The sequence below is a fragment of the Anser brachyrhynchus genome (genome assembly GCF_964034855.1).
Source record: "Anser brachyrhynchus genome assembly, chromosome: 22".
NCBI lineage: Eukaryota > Metazoa > Chordata > Aves > Anseriformes > Anatidae > Anser > Anser brachyrhynchus.
Genome location: NC_137715.1, coordinates 4,577,952 through 4,593,372, shown reverse-complemented (window position 1 = coordinate 4,593,372; position 15,421 = coordinate 4,577,952). Strand labels below are relative to the sequence as shown.

At 69.3% G+C, this 15,421-nt stretch overlaps 1 protein-coding gene across 3 annotated transcripts; it reads right to left on the bottom strand.

Moving 5' to 3' along the window:
* Positions 1-564: 564 nt before the first annotated feature.
* On the bottom strand, positions 565-14,787 carry ITGA3 (integrin subunit alpha 3). Of its 3 annotated transcripts, XM_080565389.1 has the most exons (26): positions 14,476-14,784; positions 9,655-9,776; positions 9,462-9,544; positions 8,538-8,787; positions 8,139-8,222; positions 7,689-7,896; positions 7,228-7,421; positions 6,839-6,927; positions 6,556-6,692; positions 6,362-6,448; positions 6,208-6,275; positions 5,809-5,945; positions 5,447-5,593; positions 5,269-5,366; positions 4,933-5,098; positions 4,762-4,833; positions 4,575-4,654; positions 4,238-4,315; positions 4,031-4,133; positions 3,772-3,942; positions 3,549-3,662; positions 2,739-2,852; positions 2,516-2,614; positions 2,278-2,403; positions 1,783-1,959; positions 1,317-1,457 (listed from the first exon to the last, which is right to left on the bottom strand). In XM_080565389.1, exons 1-25 carry the CDS (start codon positions 14,646-14,648, stop codon positions 1,849-1,851), a joined length of 3,111 nt encoding a protein of 1,036 aa, XP_080421515.1. In that variant the 5' UTR covers positions 14,649-14,784; the 3' UTR covers positions 1,317-1,457; positions 1,783-1,848. The 3 variants fall into 3 exon arrangements, with proteins under 3 accessions (XP_080421514.1, XP_080421513.1, XP_080421515.1); XM_080565388.1 differs by lacking the exon at positions 1,783-1,959 and having other exon boundaries at positions 565-1,457; positions 14,476-14,787; XM_080565387.1 differs by lacking the exons at positions 1,783-1,959; positions 14,476-14,784 and adding an exon at positions 10,075-10,130 and having other exon boundaries at positions 565-1,457.
* Positions 14,788-15,421: the final 634 nt, after the last annotated feature.

Below are 15,421 nucleotides of genomic sequence, written 5' to 3'. Positions count from 1 at the left end.
AACCCCTTGGGTGCCGGCGCGCACCGTGCTGCCCTGTGCAGCGCTCTGAGCCCCCTGCCCACGCATAACCCCAACCGGAGGGAGCCCCCCCCCAGTAACCCCAACCGGGGGGAGCCCCCCCAACAACCCCGACCCAGCAGCATCCACCCCATAACTCCAAGGGGGGGGGATTCCCCCCCCCAATAACTGCAACCAGGGAGGAGCCCCCCTCCCCCTAACCAGGGGAATGCCCTCCAGTAACCCCAAAGGGGGGAGGAAATGCCCCAAATAACCCGAACAGGGGGAAAGCCGCCCCAAATAATCCCTACCTGGGAGGAGCCCCGACCCCCCCCATAACGCCCAGCTGGGGCACTGTGCCCCCTCCCCCCCACTTCATTGGGACCTTTTCCCCCTGGGCCTACTTCTTCCCCATCCCCTATACTTTTTCCCCAGAAGACCCCCTGCCCCCATGGGTGCACTCTTCCCGCCCCCAATTCCCCTGGAGAGCATCTCCCCCCCCCCACCACCGTAGCCTTCTGTGTGTCCCCCCCCCCCAACAGGACCCACGGGCCAGACACGAGGTTACAAATCCCAGAGCGAGGCTTTATTAGGCCCCAGCAAGGGGGGGGGCATTTATGGGCTGGGAGGGGGTCACAGAGCCCCCCCAGCCCCCAGTACCGACCCCGCTCCGGGGCTCAACACAAATGCACACAAGAGACACGGAATAACTTAACCCCAGCTGCGTCCGTCGGGGGGGGGGGGGGGACAGAGGAGCCCCCCTGGGGGCTACAGCTGGGGGGGGGGGGGGGCATCACCTCCCCAGCAGGAAAATGCAGGGGGGGGAAGGTGCAGAATGAGCCCCCCCCCGTACTGCTTGAAGCAGAGGGAGAAGGCACGAGCCCCCCAGCCCCGCATAGCACAAAGCTGGGGGGGGGGCCCGCACCCAGAGCAAAGGGAGGGGGGAGAACTGGGGGGGGGGGGGGGGGGGGGGCAAGTGTGTCCCGGCGGTGCAAGGACGTGCCCCCACCTGGGGGACCCACGGGGGGAGGAGGAGGAGTGTCTGCACAGGGCCCCAGCGGCAGAAGGCACTCAGTGGGGTGAGGACGCAGTGGGGGGGGGGGGGGTTTCGCCGAGGGGGGCATTGCCCCCCCCCCCCCCCCCCCCCAAGCGTGCAAGGTGAGCGTGCAAAGCCAGCGCCGGGAGGCGGGCAGGGAGCGAGGGGCTTGTGCAAAGTAAACCCAAGAAGTCCTGGTGCTCCCCGGGGACTTGGGGGGGGGGGGATGTGGGGGGGGCGCGGGGAAGGGGGGGGTCAAGTAGTACTTGTCTGGCTCCTGCCAGTTCGTCACCCAGTGTTTCTTGCGGCGGTGCCGGGGGGGGGCCAGGAGGCCGGGGGGGCGGCAGCGCTGCTCCTGCCGGATCCTCACCGCGTGGTACTTGGGCATCACCCGGTAGTAGCGAGTCCGCTGGAAGAAGTCGCACTGGGGGGGGGGGGGGCGGGGGGAATAAGAAAAAAATAAATTAAATAAAATTGGGGGGGACTGGGGGGGGGGAAAGGGGGTCAGCGTGGGGCTGGGAGAGGGAGCGGAGACGGCGGAGAGAGGCTGCGGAGGCAGCGCAGAGCAGAGCCCCCAGCCTCCGGGGCTGGGGGGGGGGGGGGGCAGGTCCGGAGGGGCTGCAGGGAGCCCCCCCCACCCTCAGAGCCCCCCCTGCGCCCTGTAGGGAGGAGCGGAGAGGCTGGAGAAGAGGAAGAAGAGGAGGAAGAGGAGGACGGCCGCAGCCACCCCGGGGGCTCGGGGGCATTACCGGGCGGGTGGCGCGGGTGCTGGGGGGGGGGGGGGGGGGCAGCGGGGTGGCTCCCCCCCCCCCCCGCTAGTAGTCATCCGTCAGCCGCTCCGTTTCAGACGGCTGGATCCGCATCTCCGCCTTCTGGCCCTTGGCTTCGTACATGGCCCGCGTGCTGGCCCGACGGAAGAAACCGCACTGCGGGGAGGAGGCGACACGGCTCAGGGGACCCGGGGGACCTGCAGACCCGGGGGGGGGGGGGGGGGGGGACACACCCAGGTAGCCCCCCCCCCCCCCCAACCAAAGGACGAGGAGGTGCCGCGGCACCGGGCGATTTCGGCTCCCCAAATATTCGGCACCAGGAGAAGCTCGCACGGGTCCGTCCCGCGAGCGTCCCGTGGTGGAGAGCCACGAGACGAAGCCACGGGGTCAATGCACGGCTCCTGCACACCCCCCCCCCACTCCTCCTCATGGAGGGGAGGGGAGCGGGGGTGTCCCCGGCGCCCCCCCCCTCACCTTCCACAGCAGCACGATGATCAGCCCCAGCAGCAGCAGCCCGGCCGCCACGGCCACCAGCACCAGCCACAGCGCGATCTCGGCCGGCTGCTCCTCCGTCAGCTCCGAGTCGACGTCCACGGAGAACTGGGAGAGCCCCCGAGAGCCTCGGTTGGGGTGGGGGGAAGCTCCCAGTGCTCCCAGTTCCCCCCCCCCCCCCTCCCCTCCCTTCCCCAGCCCATCCCCGGCGAGGACTCACCCGCACCGTGTGGTTCCTCATGCTGATGGTGGGGACGTGGGTGCGGAGGAAGAGCGTGGCCGTGCCGTCCACTTTCACCCGGTCAAAGTTGCTGTAATCCTGGGGGCGCACGGAGCGGGGGGTGGGGATTGGGGCAGGGGACGGTGCCAGGGGCTGAGACCCCAAGGACTCGGTGCTGGGGGGGTGAAGTGGGGGGCAGCCCGGCCCCGCCGCCCGCACTGACCTCGATGAAGGTGCTGTTCCACACCCGGGCACGGACACGGAAGGTGGTGGGGCGCTGGGTGTCGAGGAGGGGGCACTCGAACCAGACGCAGCGAGCGGTGCCCTGGGAGCAGCTCTGGGAGGGGGAGAGGGGCGCTCAGCGGGGCGCGCAGCGCCAGAGACCCCAATCTGGTGCGTGCCAGGTGTGCGTGACTACAGCGGGGTGCACGCTCTGCACGCGCAGTTTGGGGTCACCGCATGCGCACACGTGCAGTTTGGGGTCACCGCACGCGCAGTTTGGGGTCACCGCACGCGCACACGTGCAGTTTGGGGTCACCACATGTGCAGTTTGGGGTCACCACACGCGCACATGTGCAGTTTGGGGTCACCGCATGCACAGTTTGGGGTCACCACACGCGCACATGTGCAGTTTGGGGTCACCACATGTGCAGTTTGGGGTCACCACACGTGCACAGTTTGGGGTCACTGCACGCACACACGCGCAGTTTGGGGTCACCGCGTGCACACGCGCGCACTTTGGGGTCACCACATGTGCAGTTTGGGGTCACCACACGCGCACATGTGCAGTTTGGGGTCACCACATGCACACACACGCAGTTTGGGATCACCGCATGCAGAATTTGGGGTCACCACGTGCACATGTGCTCAGTTTGGGGTCACCGCATGCAGAATTTGGGGTCACCGCGTGCACACGCGCGCACTTTGGGATCACCACACGCACGCACACGGTTTAGGGTCACCGCATGTGCACACCGGGCTGCATCCAGAGCACGCCCCCCCCCCTTCCTCTGCGCCCGCAGCCCCCGCTCACCAGCAGCACCTCCGACTTGGCCTTCTTGGCGGTGGCCAGCGTGAGGGGGGGCTCCGCGGGCTCGGCCGCCCCCAGCTCCCGTCTCTGCCGTGTCGGGGTCCTGTCGTCCAGCAGCTGGAGAGGAACCAAAAAACCCCACGACCCCCCCCACATCAGAGCCCGCCCCCCCCCCCAGGCGTCTCCAGCCGGGCGAGGGGCCGAGCGGCAGCATGAGGCCACTCACCGTGAGGTTGAGGGGGTTGACGACCCCCCCGGGGGGCCGGCAGGTGCCGTTGCCGTCCATGAGGATCTCGGTGGGGTACAGGAGCCACTTCCCGTTGGGGACCTCGTAGGGCCACTCGAAGCCCAGCAGGATGGTGCCCAGGGCGCCCAGCGCCTCGCCCTTGGTGGACACCTGCGGGGAGTGCGGGTGGCACCGGGGGACGGAGCTGTCCCAGCCAACCCCCCCCCCAAAATGTGTGTCCCCCCCCTCCAAAACTCACCTGGAAGTCGAAGGCGAGGGCGCTGCCCACGTCCTGCTCGCTGCGCATGGCCGACTCGCCCACCACCACCCCGCTGAAGTGCGACTGGGCGTGCGAGGGGGCTCTGGGGACACGGGGGGGGGACACACACGGGGGTGTGAGGGAGCGCCCCGGGGCACGGCCGGGATGGGGCGGGGTGGGGGGGGACAACGGCGGGGCTGCGCTCACACGGTCAGCGAGGACTGGATGCTGTAATCCACCAGCAGCTTGGCCAGCACGGGCTGCAGGTCGTCCTGGGTGCTCTGCCTGCCGACACCGCGCCGGGGTCAGCGGTGTGGGGACCCCCCCCCCGCCAAGTGCCCAGCTTTGGGGTTCCCCATCCTGCCCAAGGAGCCCCCCCCACTGCATCAAGGAGCTCCCCCCCCAAACCCTTCCCGGACCAGCAGTGCTGACAGATGCGATGCCACGACACCGGTGCCACGGGTGCGTTTCCACCAAGCGCAGGAGAAGCGCCCCCCCCCCATCCCTCCCAGCACCTTTTTCCCCCCGCCCCAGGGACGCTCACGTGGACAGGTCGAGCCAGATCAGCACCTCCCGCGTGTCCAGCGCCATGCTGTTGACCTCGAAGGTGATGAACAGCTCCACCTGCAACACCGGGGGCCGTGGAGCAGCTGGGCAGGACCCTCCCGAGACCCCAGCCCAGGCTCGGAGGGGTTTTTGCGGGGGGGGATGGGGGGGACAGACACACTCACCCTCTGGTTCTTCTTGAAGGGGTTGCCCAGCTCGCACAGCACCGTCTCCTCCACGGAGGTGCAGGCACCACTCTGCGGAGGAAGAGAACATGAGAAAGGGCTCGGGACCCCCCCCCAACCCCAGACCCTTGAGCCTCCCCCCTCCCCGGGGATGGGAGGACGCCCCCGTACCGGGCGGACGGAGGAGAAGAGCAGGTTGGGGGGCACGGTGACGTTGAGCTGGGCTTCGTGGGCGTCCTCGCCGTTGGAGTCGGTGCTGGGCACGTTGGTGATGTTCACGCCCAGGTGGAGCTTGCGCAGGTCCCGGCTGTACTGCAGCACCTGCGTGCCGTTCAGCCTGCGCAGAGACCGGACCCGCTCGGCACAGGGGGGGGCCACCAACCCCCCCCCCCAAAAAAAAAACACCCCAGGTGGGACGGGGAACCCAGCACGGTCCAGGACGGGGACGCCGCGGCCAAGAGGTGGCTCGGCGTGGGCAGGAGAGGTGCCGGGGACCCCGGTGTTCACCTGGGCAGGAACTGATTCTGCTCGTTGACGAAGCCGCTCTGCATCTGCAGGTTGCTGTAGCACTTGTTGTCGGAGCCGCACTCCTTCTGGAACTCGATCTGAGGGGCAGGGACGTCCCCACACGTCACGCGCCGTGCCCCCTCCCGTCCCCACAGCCCGGTGGGCGCGGGCAGCCCACCTTGGTCTCGTTCTCGTGGGACTGGTCCCGGTTGAGGACGGGGAAGGCGTCGAGGGAGTGGGGACCCAGCTGGAAGCTCCTGGGCTTCTCCACCAGCGAGTAGTTCATGGAGAGCACGATGGGGTGCAGCTTGTCCCGGATGTTCTCCTGTGGGGGGGGGGGCAGCAATCGCAGCAAAGCCCCGCCAGGCGCGGGCACAGCCTGCTCGTGAGACCCCACAGCCGCCAACATTTCCACCTCTCCTCCCTTCCCCACCCCAGCGTCCCTCATCCCGTCCGCTCCTCGTCCCCTGGCTCCAGCGATGCGCGCAGAGCAGCTTGCCGCGCGCTGCCATGCACACGCGTGTGTACGTGCACGCTCACCAGCAGCAGGAGTTCCTTGGATTCGCAGCGGGTCTCGGGCATGGGGAAGACACCGCGGTAGGTGGCCGAGTGCGTCCCTAAAAACCTCACCCTGGGGGGGTGCCGCTCCTTGTCCGCCTCCAGGACGTACTCCAGGGCTGCGAGGGGAGCAGAGCCGTGGGTGCCGCACGCTCGCGTGCCCCATTGCACACACACACAATGCCTCCAGCACAACCCCCGGGTGCATGCACAGCACGCGCACGCCCCCCCACGTATCAGCACACGTGTTTTAGTGCGTGCAAAACACACCCAAAACACGCGTGCACACCCCCCTGCATGCACGTTCCCCTCCAGGCACCCTTTCCGCACGCACCCTTGCACAAACGCGCGTGCCCCCAGCGCGCCCCCACGTGCACTCACTGATCTTCTCGTTGTACTTGGGGTTGCCAGCGCTCTGGTTGTAGGCGAAGCAGACGGTCACCGTGATGCTGGGGTGGGGGGGGGGATAAGGGGTGGGTGAGCGGAGCCCCCGGCACCGTGCCGCGGCCCCGGTGCCCGCCGTGCCGGGGCTCACCAGGAGCTGGGCGTGCAGCGGGCGGGATCCACCTTGCTGGGGGTGACGGTGAAGGTTTTGTCCAGGATGTTGAGCACGGGGCGAGCCCTGGGGGTGGAGGCAGGGGGCTGCCTGAGCATCCCAACCCGGTCGCTCCCGTACCCGTCCCGCTGTCCCCGGAGATGCGCTGCTGCCCCCGGTCCCCGCGCCCCTACCTGAGCAGGGCCACCCTCTCCGCCAAGCTGCCCACCAGGAGGTCGGGGTAGGAGTTGCCGTCCACGTCCAGGCCCCCGCTGAGCGAGTACCCGAAGGTCTGCATGCTGGCGGGGCCCAGGTCCGAGCCGCTGACCACCTGGGGAAGGGGGGGGGCACCGGCACCCCATCAACCCCACGGATTTGGGGTTCGGGCCCCTGCGTCCCAGGCTGGAGGACAGGATGCTCAGAGGCAGCCCTGAGCCCCCTTCCATTTTTGGGGGGGGCGGGGCGGGGGGTCCGTACCTGGCTGGGTTTGGCCAGCAGCCCTCCTGCGCTGCTGTGGTAGATGTAGACCTTGCCCGCCCCCTCGAACGGAGCCCCCACGGCGATGTCTGTGGGTGGCAGAGGGGGGTCAGCCCCACCGACGTGGGGTAGGGGCTGCCACAAAGCGCCTTGACACGTCCAAGCTCCCCTCTTTAATACCCCCCCCCCATGCCCAATTCCCACCCAGCCCCTCCAGAAGCTCCCCTCCCCCCCCCAAAAAAAACAAGGTGCCCCCCATCCCCTTCTGCTCACCCCCAACCTCCCTGACCCCCCCCCGAAGGGGGATCTCCCCTTACCAGAGGACCCCTGCACGCCCCCATAAGCGACCCCACTGCCCCCCCGGCCCGGTGGCCCCCCCATCCCCTCACCCTGGAAGCCGTCCTGGTTGATGTCCCCGATGCTGGCGATGGCGAAGCCGAAGGCGGAGTAGCTGGGGCCGGTGAGCACCAGGCTGGGGTCGGGCTGGAAGCCCCCCACCTCGTTCATGTACACGTAGACGGCTCCCCCCACCTCCTGCTTCCGCTGGAAGTAGTAGGGGGCTCCCACCACCAGGTCCTGCCACCTGTGGGGACAAGGGGACTGTGGCACGGGCCGGTGTCCCCCCACCCCCATACCCCAACACCCCCCCCCAGGGGAAGGGGTGCTCCCTCTAAAAGAGTTCAGAAGCCCCAGAAAGATGACTCTCCCCAAAAAGACCCCAAAGCAGGCGGGAAGACCCCCAGAGCCCAAAGCAGCATCCCCCCCCCATGCTGTGAGCCACAGAAATGCCTCCGAGCCTTGGGGGCTGCCCCAAGACAGACCCCAACCCCCCCCCACCCCAAGGTCTCACCCGTCGTTATTGAGGTCTGCCAGGGCCACGGCGCTGCCGAAGTAGGAGCCGACCTGGTGGCCGCGGAGCACGCTGCTCTTCTCCAGGGTGTTCTGGGGGCTGGTGCTCAGCAGGTACACGGCGCCCGTGTGCTGGTACCGGGGGGCACCCGCCACCACCGTCACCGCATCCTCCTGCAGCACGCCGCTGCCCACCTCCGCCGTGTACCCTGCGGCCAAGCCCCCCGCCGTGAGCCCGCGGCGCGTCCCCAAAATCCCAGACCCCACGCTCCATGCCCCCCCCACCCCATGACGCCCTTCAGCCCCCTCACGCCGTCCCTGGGGTCTCCAAGCCCCCCTAAACCCCACAGTGCTTTAGGAACCTCCACAATTCCCCCCCTCCTCCAGGCCCCAAACCCTCTCCAGCCCCAGGAGGAACCAGGGGGGGCCCCGCACCGCGGCGCCCCCCCACCTATGTAGGTGTTGCCGTTCTTCTCGTTGGGGTAGGAGAAGTCGTGCAGGTCCCACGTCTCCCGCTTCAGCATGTAGTTGGTACCTGCAACGGGGGGGGGGGGGTATCAGGGGGGACCCGCTCCCCTTGCACACCCACAAGCAAGCACGTGCATGGCCATACGCGTGCAAATGCACGCAGAGATGCTTCTGTGCAGCACTGCAGAGGCATGCACACACGATGCACGTTGCACAAGCATGCAAACACGCGCGGCTTAGTGCACGCGTGCGTGCACTTTTGTGCAACGAGCGCGCGCACGCTCAGACACACGTGTCCGTGCTCCCCCGTGCAGGGATGCCACGTGGGAATGCGGTCCCGGGGAAGCAGGAGGTCCTGGCACGCCCCCAGCCCCACACGCACCTTGCCAGTTGTAGGCGCCGGGCGCCCCGAAATAAATGATGTTGGAGGTGAAGCCGGCGCTGGTGCCCATCTGGCACATGCCGGTCTCCTCGGCGTCCACGTTGGAGTTGCACATCTCGTTGTGGTACGTCTGCCACTCGTCGCTCAGGTTGAGGCGCAGGTCGTTGCCCCGCACGTAGCACCGGCCCACCATGCGCCGCTGGTCCTCGCTGCCCGACCACAGCACCCTGGTGTAGCGGTGGGCGCAAGCCTGCCGGGACACCCCGAAAAATGAGGCCCTGCCTTGATATAGGGCCGAATATATGGACAGCGCCCTGCTTCTGGTGCGCCATCGCAGCAGGATTGGGGGGGAGGGAAGGGGGACACGCACCCAGCTGCTGCCCCCCGCCCTGGGGAGAGCATCAGCCTGGCGCACCCCAGGGGGACAGGGGTCTGCGTGCTGTCACCCAAGCCAGGGGGACAGCGGGGAGGTGACAGGGGGGAGGTGATGGGGAGCCCCTGCAGTGGGGCTCTGCAGCCTCTCCTGTGCCGGGGGCGGGGGACACGGTTTGGGATGCAGAAATCACCCCCCCAACATATACTACAACTCCCAGCATGCACTGCCACAGAAGCAGCCTGCCCCCAAGCCCCCCCTCTTCTGCACTGCATGCTGGGAGCTGTAGTCCCAGCCCCACACAAGCCCCCCCCCCATGGTCCCGATGCACCCCAATACACCCACCCAGGCACAGGGCACCCCAGCACCCCACCAGCTCCCGGGGGCTCCCAGCTCTTGCTCCCCCCCCCCACTCACCCCAAAACCATCCCACGGCCGTACCCCCGTTTCCCACTACGGGGTGGGGGGTGGGAACTGGGTTCGTGTGTGCAGGAAAATGGGGTGCACATGCTGGGGGGGGGGGGGGGGGAATGGGGTGGGCGCGCACTCACCAGCACCCTCCCCGCTGGCTGCCGCTGGCTGGCCACCGTCACCCCCAGCCACATGTCCTCGATGATGTACTTGTCCGGCTCACCTGGCCGAGGAAGACGCAGCGTGAGAAGGGGGGGGAACCCCCCCCCAAGGCAGGGGAGGCTGGCGGGGGTGCCACGGGGTGGTTTTGGGGTGCTCGGGGCGCTCACGCACTCTTCAGCTCGATGTCGAGCCTCTGGCAGTCGCTGGTGGAGGCGGAGAGGGGGCAGGCGTAGACGGCGCCCGTCCTCGTGCCGTTCTGCGGGTCCTCATCTTGGGGCGCCCCGACCAGCAACCTGGGGGGCAGAGCAGGGGCTGGGGGGGCTGGCGGTGATAACCGGGGGGGGCATCACACCCAGCACACCCCAAACTGAGCAGGGCGCACCGAAGACCCCAAAGGGCACGGGAAGCAAAGGGACGCAGGAACGCAGGACACCCTCCTTGCACCCCCATACTCCAATCCGAGCCCCCCCCAGCATATGGGGGAACAGCCTGCGCCCCCCCCCCCAGCCTGGCAGGCAGCCCCCTGCCCGTGCCGGGGAAGCCAAGCGGGGGCCCCACGCGGGTAAACAGCCGCAGCCCTCCCCGGCCAACCTTTGAGCCGCCGGGGCCGCGGCACCGCAGCTGCGTCCCATCCGACAGCCTCGCCGCCCCCCCCGAGCCGTGCCAGCCCAGGAATGCTGCGATAAACACGGCCCGGCCGGGGAGGGGGGATAGAGCTGGGGGGGGGGACACACACCAGCACACACGACCCCCCCCACCCCCCAAGCCCAGCCCTGCTTGCATGAGCCTGGGCTCGTCCCACCCCATGCGGGGGTCCCGGGGCGCGCTTTTGGGGTGACTCAGGCCCCCGCGGGTCACTGAGTCACTGCGGTGCCACACGGGGGGGGGCACACCGGCGTGCCAGGGTGAATGAGTGTTTAATAAAAACGCAGAATAAAATGGCCCCCAGCACCCACCTGAAGCACCCCTCCATGCTGCGCCCCCCAGCCCAAGCAGCCCCCAAAACCCAGCCAAACCCCACGGTGCCCAGGTGGGGGGGGGGGGGGGGCACGGGGGTACCAGGGGGGCTTCGGGGACAACGGGAGGACGCGGGGGCTGCGGAAAGGCCAGGCCTTTCCGCCGGGAAGTCCCGAGGACAATGGCGAGGAGGAGGCACGGCCGCGGGTGCCAGGGCAGGAAACGGCGTCCCCGAGCCTGGGGAGGGTGGGGGGGGGACACGCATGGGGGGACGGCGGTGCCCAGGTAGCCGGCGCATCCCGGCTGTCCCACGGGGGCATTCGTGCACCGAGCCGGCCCGTCCTCAGCATCCCCACCATCCCGTGGCCGTCCCGAGCAGCTGCTGCGGGGATTTTTATTTTTTAATTTTTTTCTGGGGGGGGGGACACACACATAGAGGAGCGTGGCCCCAGGCTGGCACCGCGGCAGGGTGCCGGCAGCGCGGGCGCGTCCGGGCAGCGCTCGCTGACTCAAAGCCCAGGCGCAGGAGGAATGCGGGGCCCCAGGCAGCCCCAGCCCCGGCACGCCGGGACGGGCACCGAGCCAGCGGGATGCTGCGAGGGGAGGGGGGTAAAGGGGGGGGGGGGTGAAAAGCTGCTCAGCCGCAGGAGAACCCCCCAAAAAGGGATGGAAACGGAGCCGGGGGTCAGCCCCCCCCCCCCCGGGATGCCCGCATCCCCTGGGGACCCAGCGGGTGCAGCGGCGTTTTGTCCCGGGTGGCGCAAAGGAGCTCGGCGCCCCAATTCCTGCCCACCCCCTTATTTTGGGAAGGGGGGGGGGGGGGGGCACGACAAGAGGGCACGGCCGCTCTCCGCTCACCTCCAAGGAAGTGACTCAGGGCTGTGACTCAGGGAGCCCAGGAGGCTCCTGCCAGCACCGTGCCCCTCCTGGGGGTGCCGCTGACACCCCCCCGGGGGGGGGGGGGCAAAGCGCCAGCCCCCTGCCTCCAGCCCAGGCTCCCCTGCAGCCGCCCCCCCGCCAGGGAAATGCTCAGAGCTGGGGGGGGCTCTTAGGATGCTGAGGGCTTCGGAGCCCCCCCCAGAGGAGGGGGGGGGGGGGCACGGGGCTGGTTGTGGCAGCAGTCCAAGCAAAAAGGGGGGGGGGTCCCAGCCCAGGCGGGGGCCGGGCCGGGGCTCAGCCAAGGCCTCGTGCTCGTCCTTTCCAGCCGACGGAGCAAGCTCGGGGATGGCCAAAGAGCAGCAAGGGGGGAGGCTGGGAAGGGAGGCAGGAATGCGGGAGGCCGTGCCCCCTCCTAATCCGCCCTGGTAAATGAAGGGGGGGGGCCCTTTGGACCCCACACAACAGCACCAACACGCTGGGGGGGGGGGGGATAGGAGCGGTGTGGGGGCTGCAGCGTGGGGAGATGGGGCAAGCTACGAGCTCAGCTGGGCCCCAAAGAGCTCAGCTCCCCCTTGACCCCCCCCTCAAAGCTGGACACGCTATATACCCCGCTATAGCCCCCCCCCAAAGACTAGCTACTCCGGGCCAGCCCCAAATCCCCCCCCCCACCCCAATACCCGCCTCCAGTGCCGTTACATCAGCATCAGGAAGGGGGGGGGGGGCTTTTACAATCCCCCTGTGCCCCCCCCAGACAGCCCTGGTCAGCCAAATCCGCTGATGCAGGCGGCGCAGAGGCGGCGGGCGAGGGGGGGGGGGCAGCGGCTCCAGCAGCATCCCCGGGAGCCAGGACGGCTCCGGCCCCTGCCAAGGCGCCGCAGCCCCCAGCGCCCCGGCAGCTCCCGACAGGCCCCGGCTGGTGGGGGGGGGTTGATGGGGAGCGTGTGGGGGGGTTGAGCTTGGTTCTGGCAAGGAGCGGAAAGACACGCGAGCACATTTCCTGAATTAGCAGAAGTCCCCGAAGGGAGGTTTTGGGGGGAAGGAGGAAAAGTGAAGAATTCACCCTGCTGCCAGCTGGGAGCCGCCGCTCGCGGCTCTGCCCCCATCCCCTGCTCCCCCGGGGGGGAAACTGAGGCACGGGGGTGGGCAGATGTAGGCGCTGCTGCATCCCCCCCCCCCGCCTCCGTGCCTCGGTTTCCCTGCATCGCTCAGGAGCCGCGAGCCGGATCCCAGCGCCCGCGGGAGCGGCCGGGCTCAGCCCTCGGGGCCCGAAGGAGCCGTGCGCTCTCCGATAACGCCGCCACTTCCAGCCAGCCTTCGTTCACCTGGCCCCAGGAGGAGCGAGCAAACAAACCTCGGCGGGGCTGCGGGGCCGGGAAAGGAAAAAAAAAAAAACCACGTCCCAGCCACCTCCGTGGGCACGGGGACGCCGGGTCCTGCCCGCCACCACCCCGCCGGGAAGGGTCCCCCAGGGACAACCCAGCTCCGCAGGGGGTCTGCTGAAGGGGACGATGGCAGCGGGGTGAGGACGGGCGGCGGAGCACCCCGAAACCTCCCCGGGAGCCCCGTGGCAGGGAGGAGCGGGGCAGGAAGCGTCCCCTTCCTGTCCCCACCCTGCACGCACCTGCACTTTGGAGCCGGCGGCAAGCAAAGGGCACGGCCGAGGCACCAACGCCCCGGTGATAACCGGCACCGGGGGGCTGGGGACGGGGTGTCCCCCCCACCCCCCCCGGCAGGGCTGCAGCCCCGACCGCAGACACCCCGGGAGGAAGCCGGTGGCTGTCACCGGGCTGCACGAAGGCAGGGAGCGGTGGCAACGCCTGCCCTGGTCCCACCACATCCGCACCAAGCAAAGGTTGGATCCTGCTGGGTGCAAGACGGAGGGGGGGGGGGGGGCAGACGGCACCCCCCTGAGCAGGAGCAGGGCTGGGGGCGGCTCTCAGGATTCGGGTATTTCGCTCAAGACGCAGGTTCCTCCCCAAAACCTGCCCGCACTCGCCCCAGCCGCCCGCACGTGAACACCGCGGGGAAGCGGAGTCACGCTCGGCATCCCGCAGCCCCCTCCTCGCTCCCAAGGGGGTGGCAAAGCCCCCCCCCAGGGCTGCAAAGCCCCCCAGGATTTCACACCCCAAATCTCAGGGGGGGACCACAAAACCGGGCTCCAGACCCCATACAAGGGACCCCGTCGGGGACAAAGTGACAGTCGCCGTCACCGCACGGGCCACTCTGCCCCCACGTCCCCCCCCACCTCACCATTGGGGACCCCCCCAAGGACCACCAGCTCCTGCACCCCTGCCCCGCTCCCCCGGGACAGCGACGGAGCCATCCCACGGCGGGTGAGTGGCCGAAATGCATCCGTGGTATGCGGAGCACGCACCGCAGCTGGTCTGCCACCGGTGTCCCCCCCCCAAAAAAAAATAAAACGGGCACAGGGAGCCCCTGGGTGTTACCCCATGGGTGCCCCCAGGCAAGGAAAACCCAGCCCGTGCTGGCTGCCTGCCCCGGGCGCCTGCAGCAAGGTAGCTGCCAGCAGGAGGGATCTGGGGACAGGGTCTGGGGGTTTGGGGATGGATTTAGGGTTTGTTTGGGGAGCACTGGAAAAAGGGGGGTTGCTGGGGGCTGAGCTGAGGGAATTGCAGCCCGCGGGTTCCCGCAGTGGGATGGGACCCGGCGTTGCTCCGTATGGGATGGGGGGGGTCAGGGAGGGGGCCGCAGGTAGGGCTGGGGAGGGGACAGTCCCTGCCCCGTGGCACCGGGCTGCTGGGACGTGGCCACCCCAGGGTGCTGCTGCTCCGGGGGGGACCGGGACATCCCCACCCTAACAAAGGGGCACGGAGCCACAGGGGAGGGATAAGCCCCCCCCCCCTTACCCTGATCTCAAGGCTCTGCCCCCATAACACACCTGAACCCCCCTCCAGACACCCCAAATCCCCCCCCAAACCACCCCAGGACCCCAAAATCTCTGCACACCACTCACCCTCCCCACCCCCCCTTAGCACCTAGGACCCCCCCAACGCCCCCCCCCCCCCAAGGGGCCCCCCAGAACCCCCTCAGGACCTCCCCCAGGTGCACCCCAGGACCCCCCCCACCCCCCCCCACCCCCAGGGCACCCCCTCCCCTATCCCCCCCCCAGCACCGTGCCGCCCCCCCCCCACGCACAGGTACCGCTCCTGCCGCTCGCTCTGCCGGTGCAGCGCCACGGAGAAGCCGAAGAAGCCGCTGCGGGCGGCGCCCTCCTTGAGCACCGGGAAGGCGGTGTCGAGGTTGAAGGCGGCGGCGCGGAGCAGGGCGCCCAGCACCAGCACCCCCAGCACCCCGGGGTGCCGCGCCATGGCCGGCCGCGCCCCCCCCACCCCGCCAGGAACCGGCCCCGGGACTCGAACCCGGACCCCCCGGACCCCGACCCCCCGCTCCCGGGACGCGCCGGTGCCGGTGCGCTGCGGGCGCGGCGGGGCGGGGCGGGGCGAGGGCGTGGCCAGGAGGGGCGCGCGCGCGCGCCCTTCCGGGCACTCCCCTTAAAGGGGCCGCACGGCCCCCACCCCTCCTCCTCCTCCCGGCACCTGCGGAGGGAGGGGGCGGGCGGCGCATGCGCGAGGGTGGGGCGCGCGGGCACGGGGCGGGGAGCGGCGGGGGGGGGCGGGGAGGAGGGCGCGCACCTGGGTGTGCACACGGGAGTGCAAGGGGCAGCTGTACCGGCATGCACCTGGGCGTGCACACGGGAGTGCAAGGGGCAGCTGTACCGGCATGCACCTGGGTGTGCACACGGGAGTGCAAGGGGCAGCTGTACCGGCATGCACCTGGGTGTGCACACGTGTGCAAGCAGCCAGCCGTACCAGAATGCACCTGGGCGTGCACACGCGTGCAAGCAGCCAGCCGTACCGGCATGCAGCTGGGCGCGCACATGCTGGTGCAAGCAGTCACCCATACCAGGATGCACCTGGGCGTGCACACGCATGTGCAAGTGACCACCTATACCAGCATGTGCCTGGGTATGCACACGTGTGTGCAAGCAGCCAGCCATACCAGAATGCAAATGGGTGTGCACACACGTGTGCAAGCACTCAGCCATAGCAGAATGCACCTGGGCATGCACACACGTGTGCAA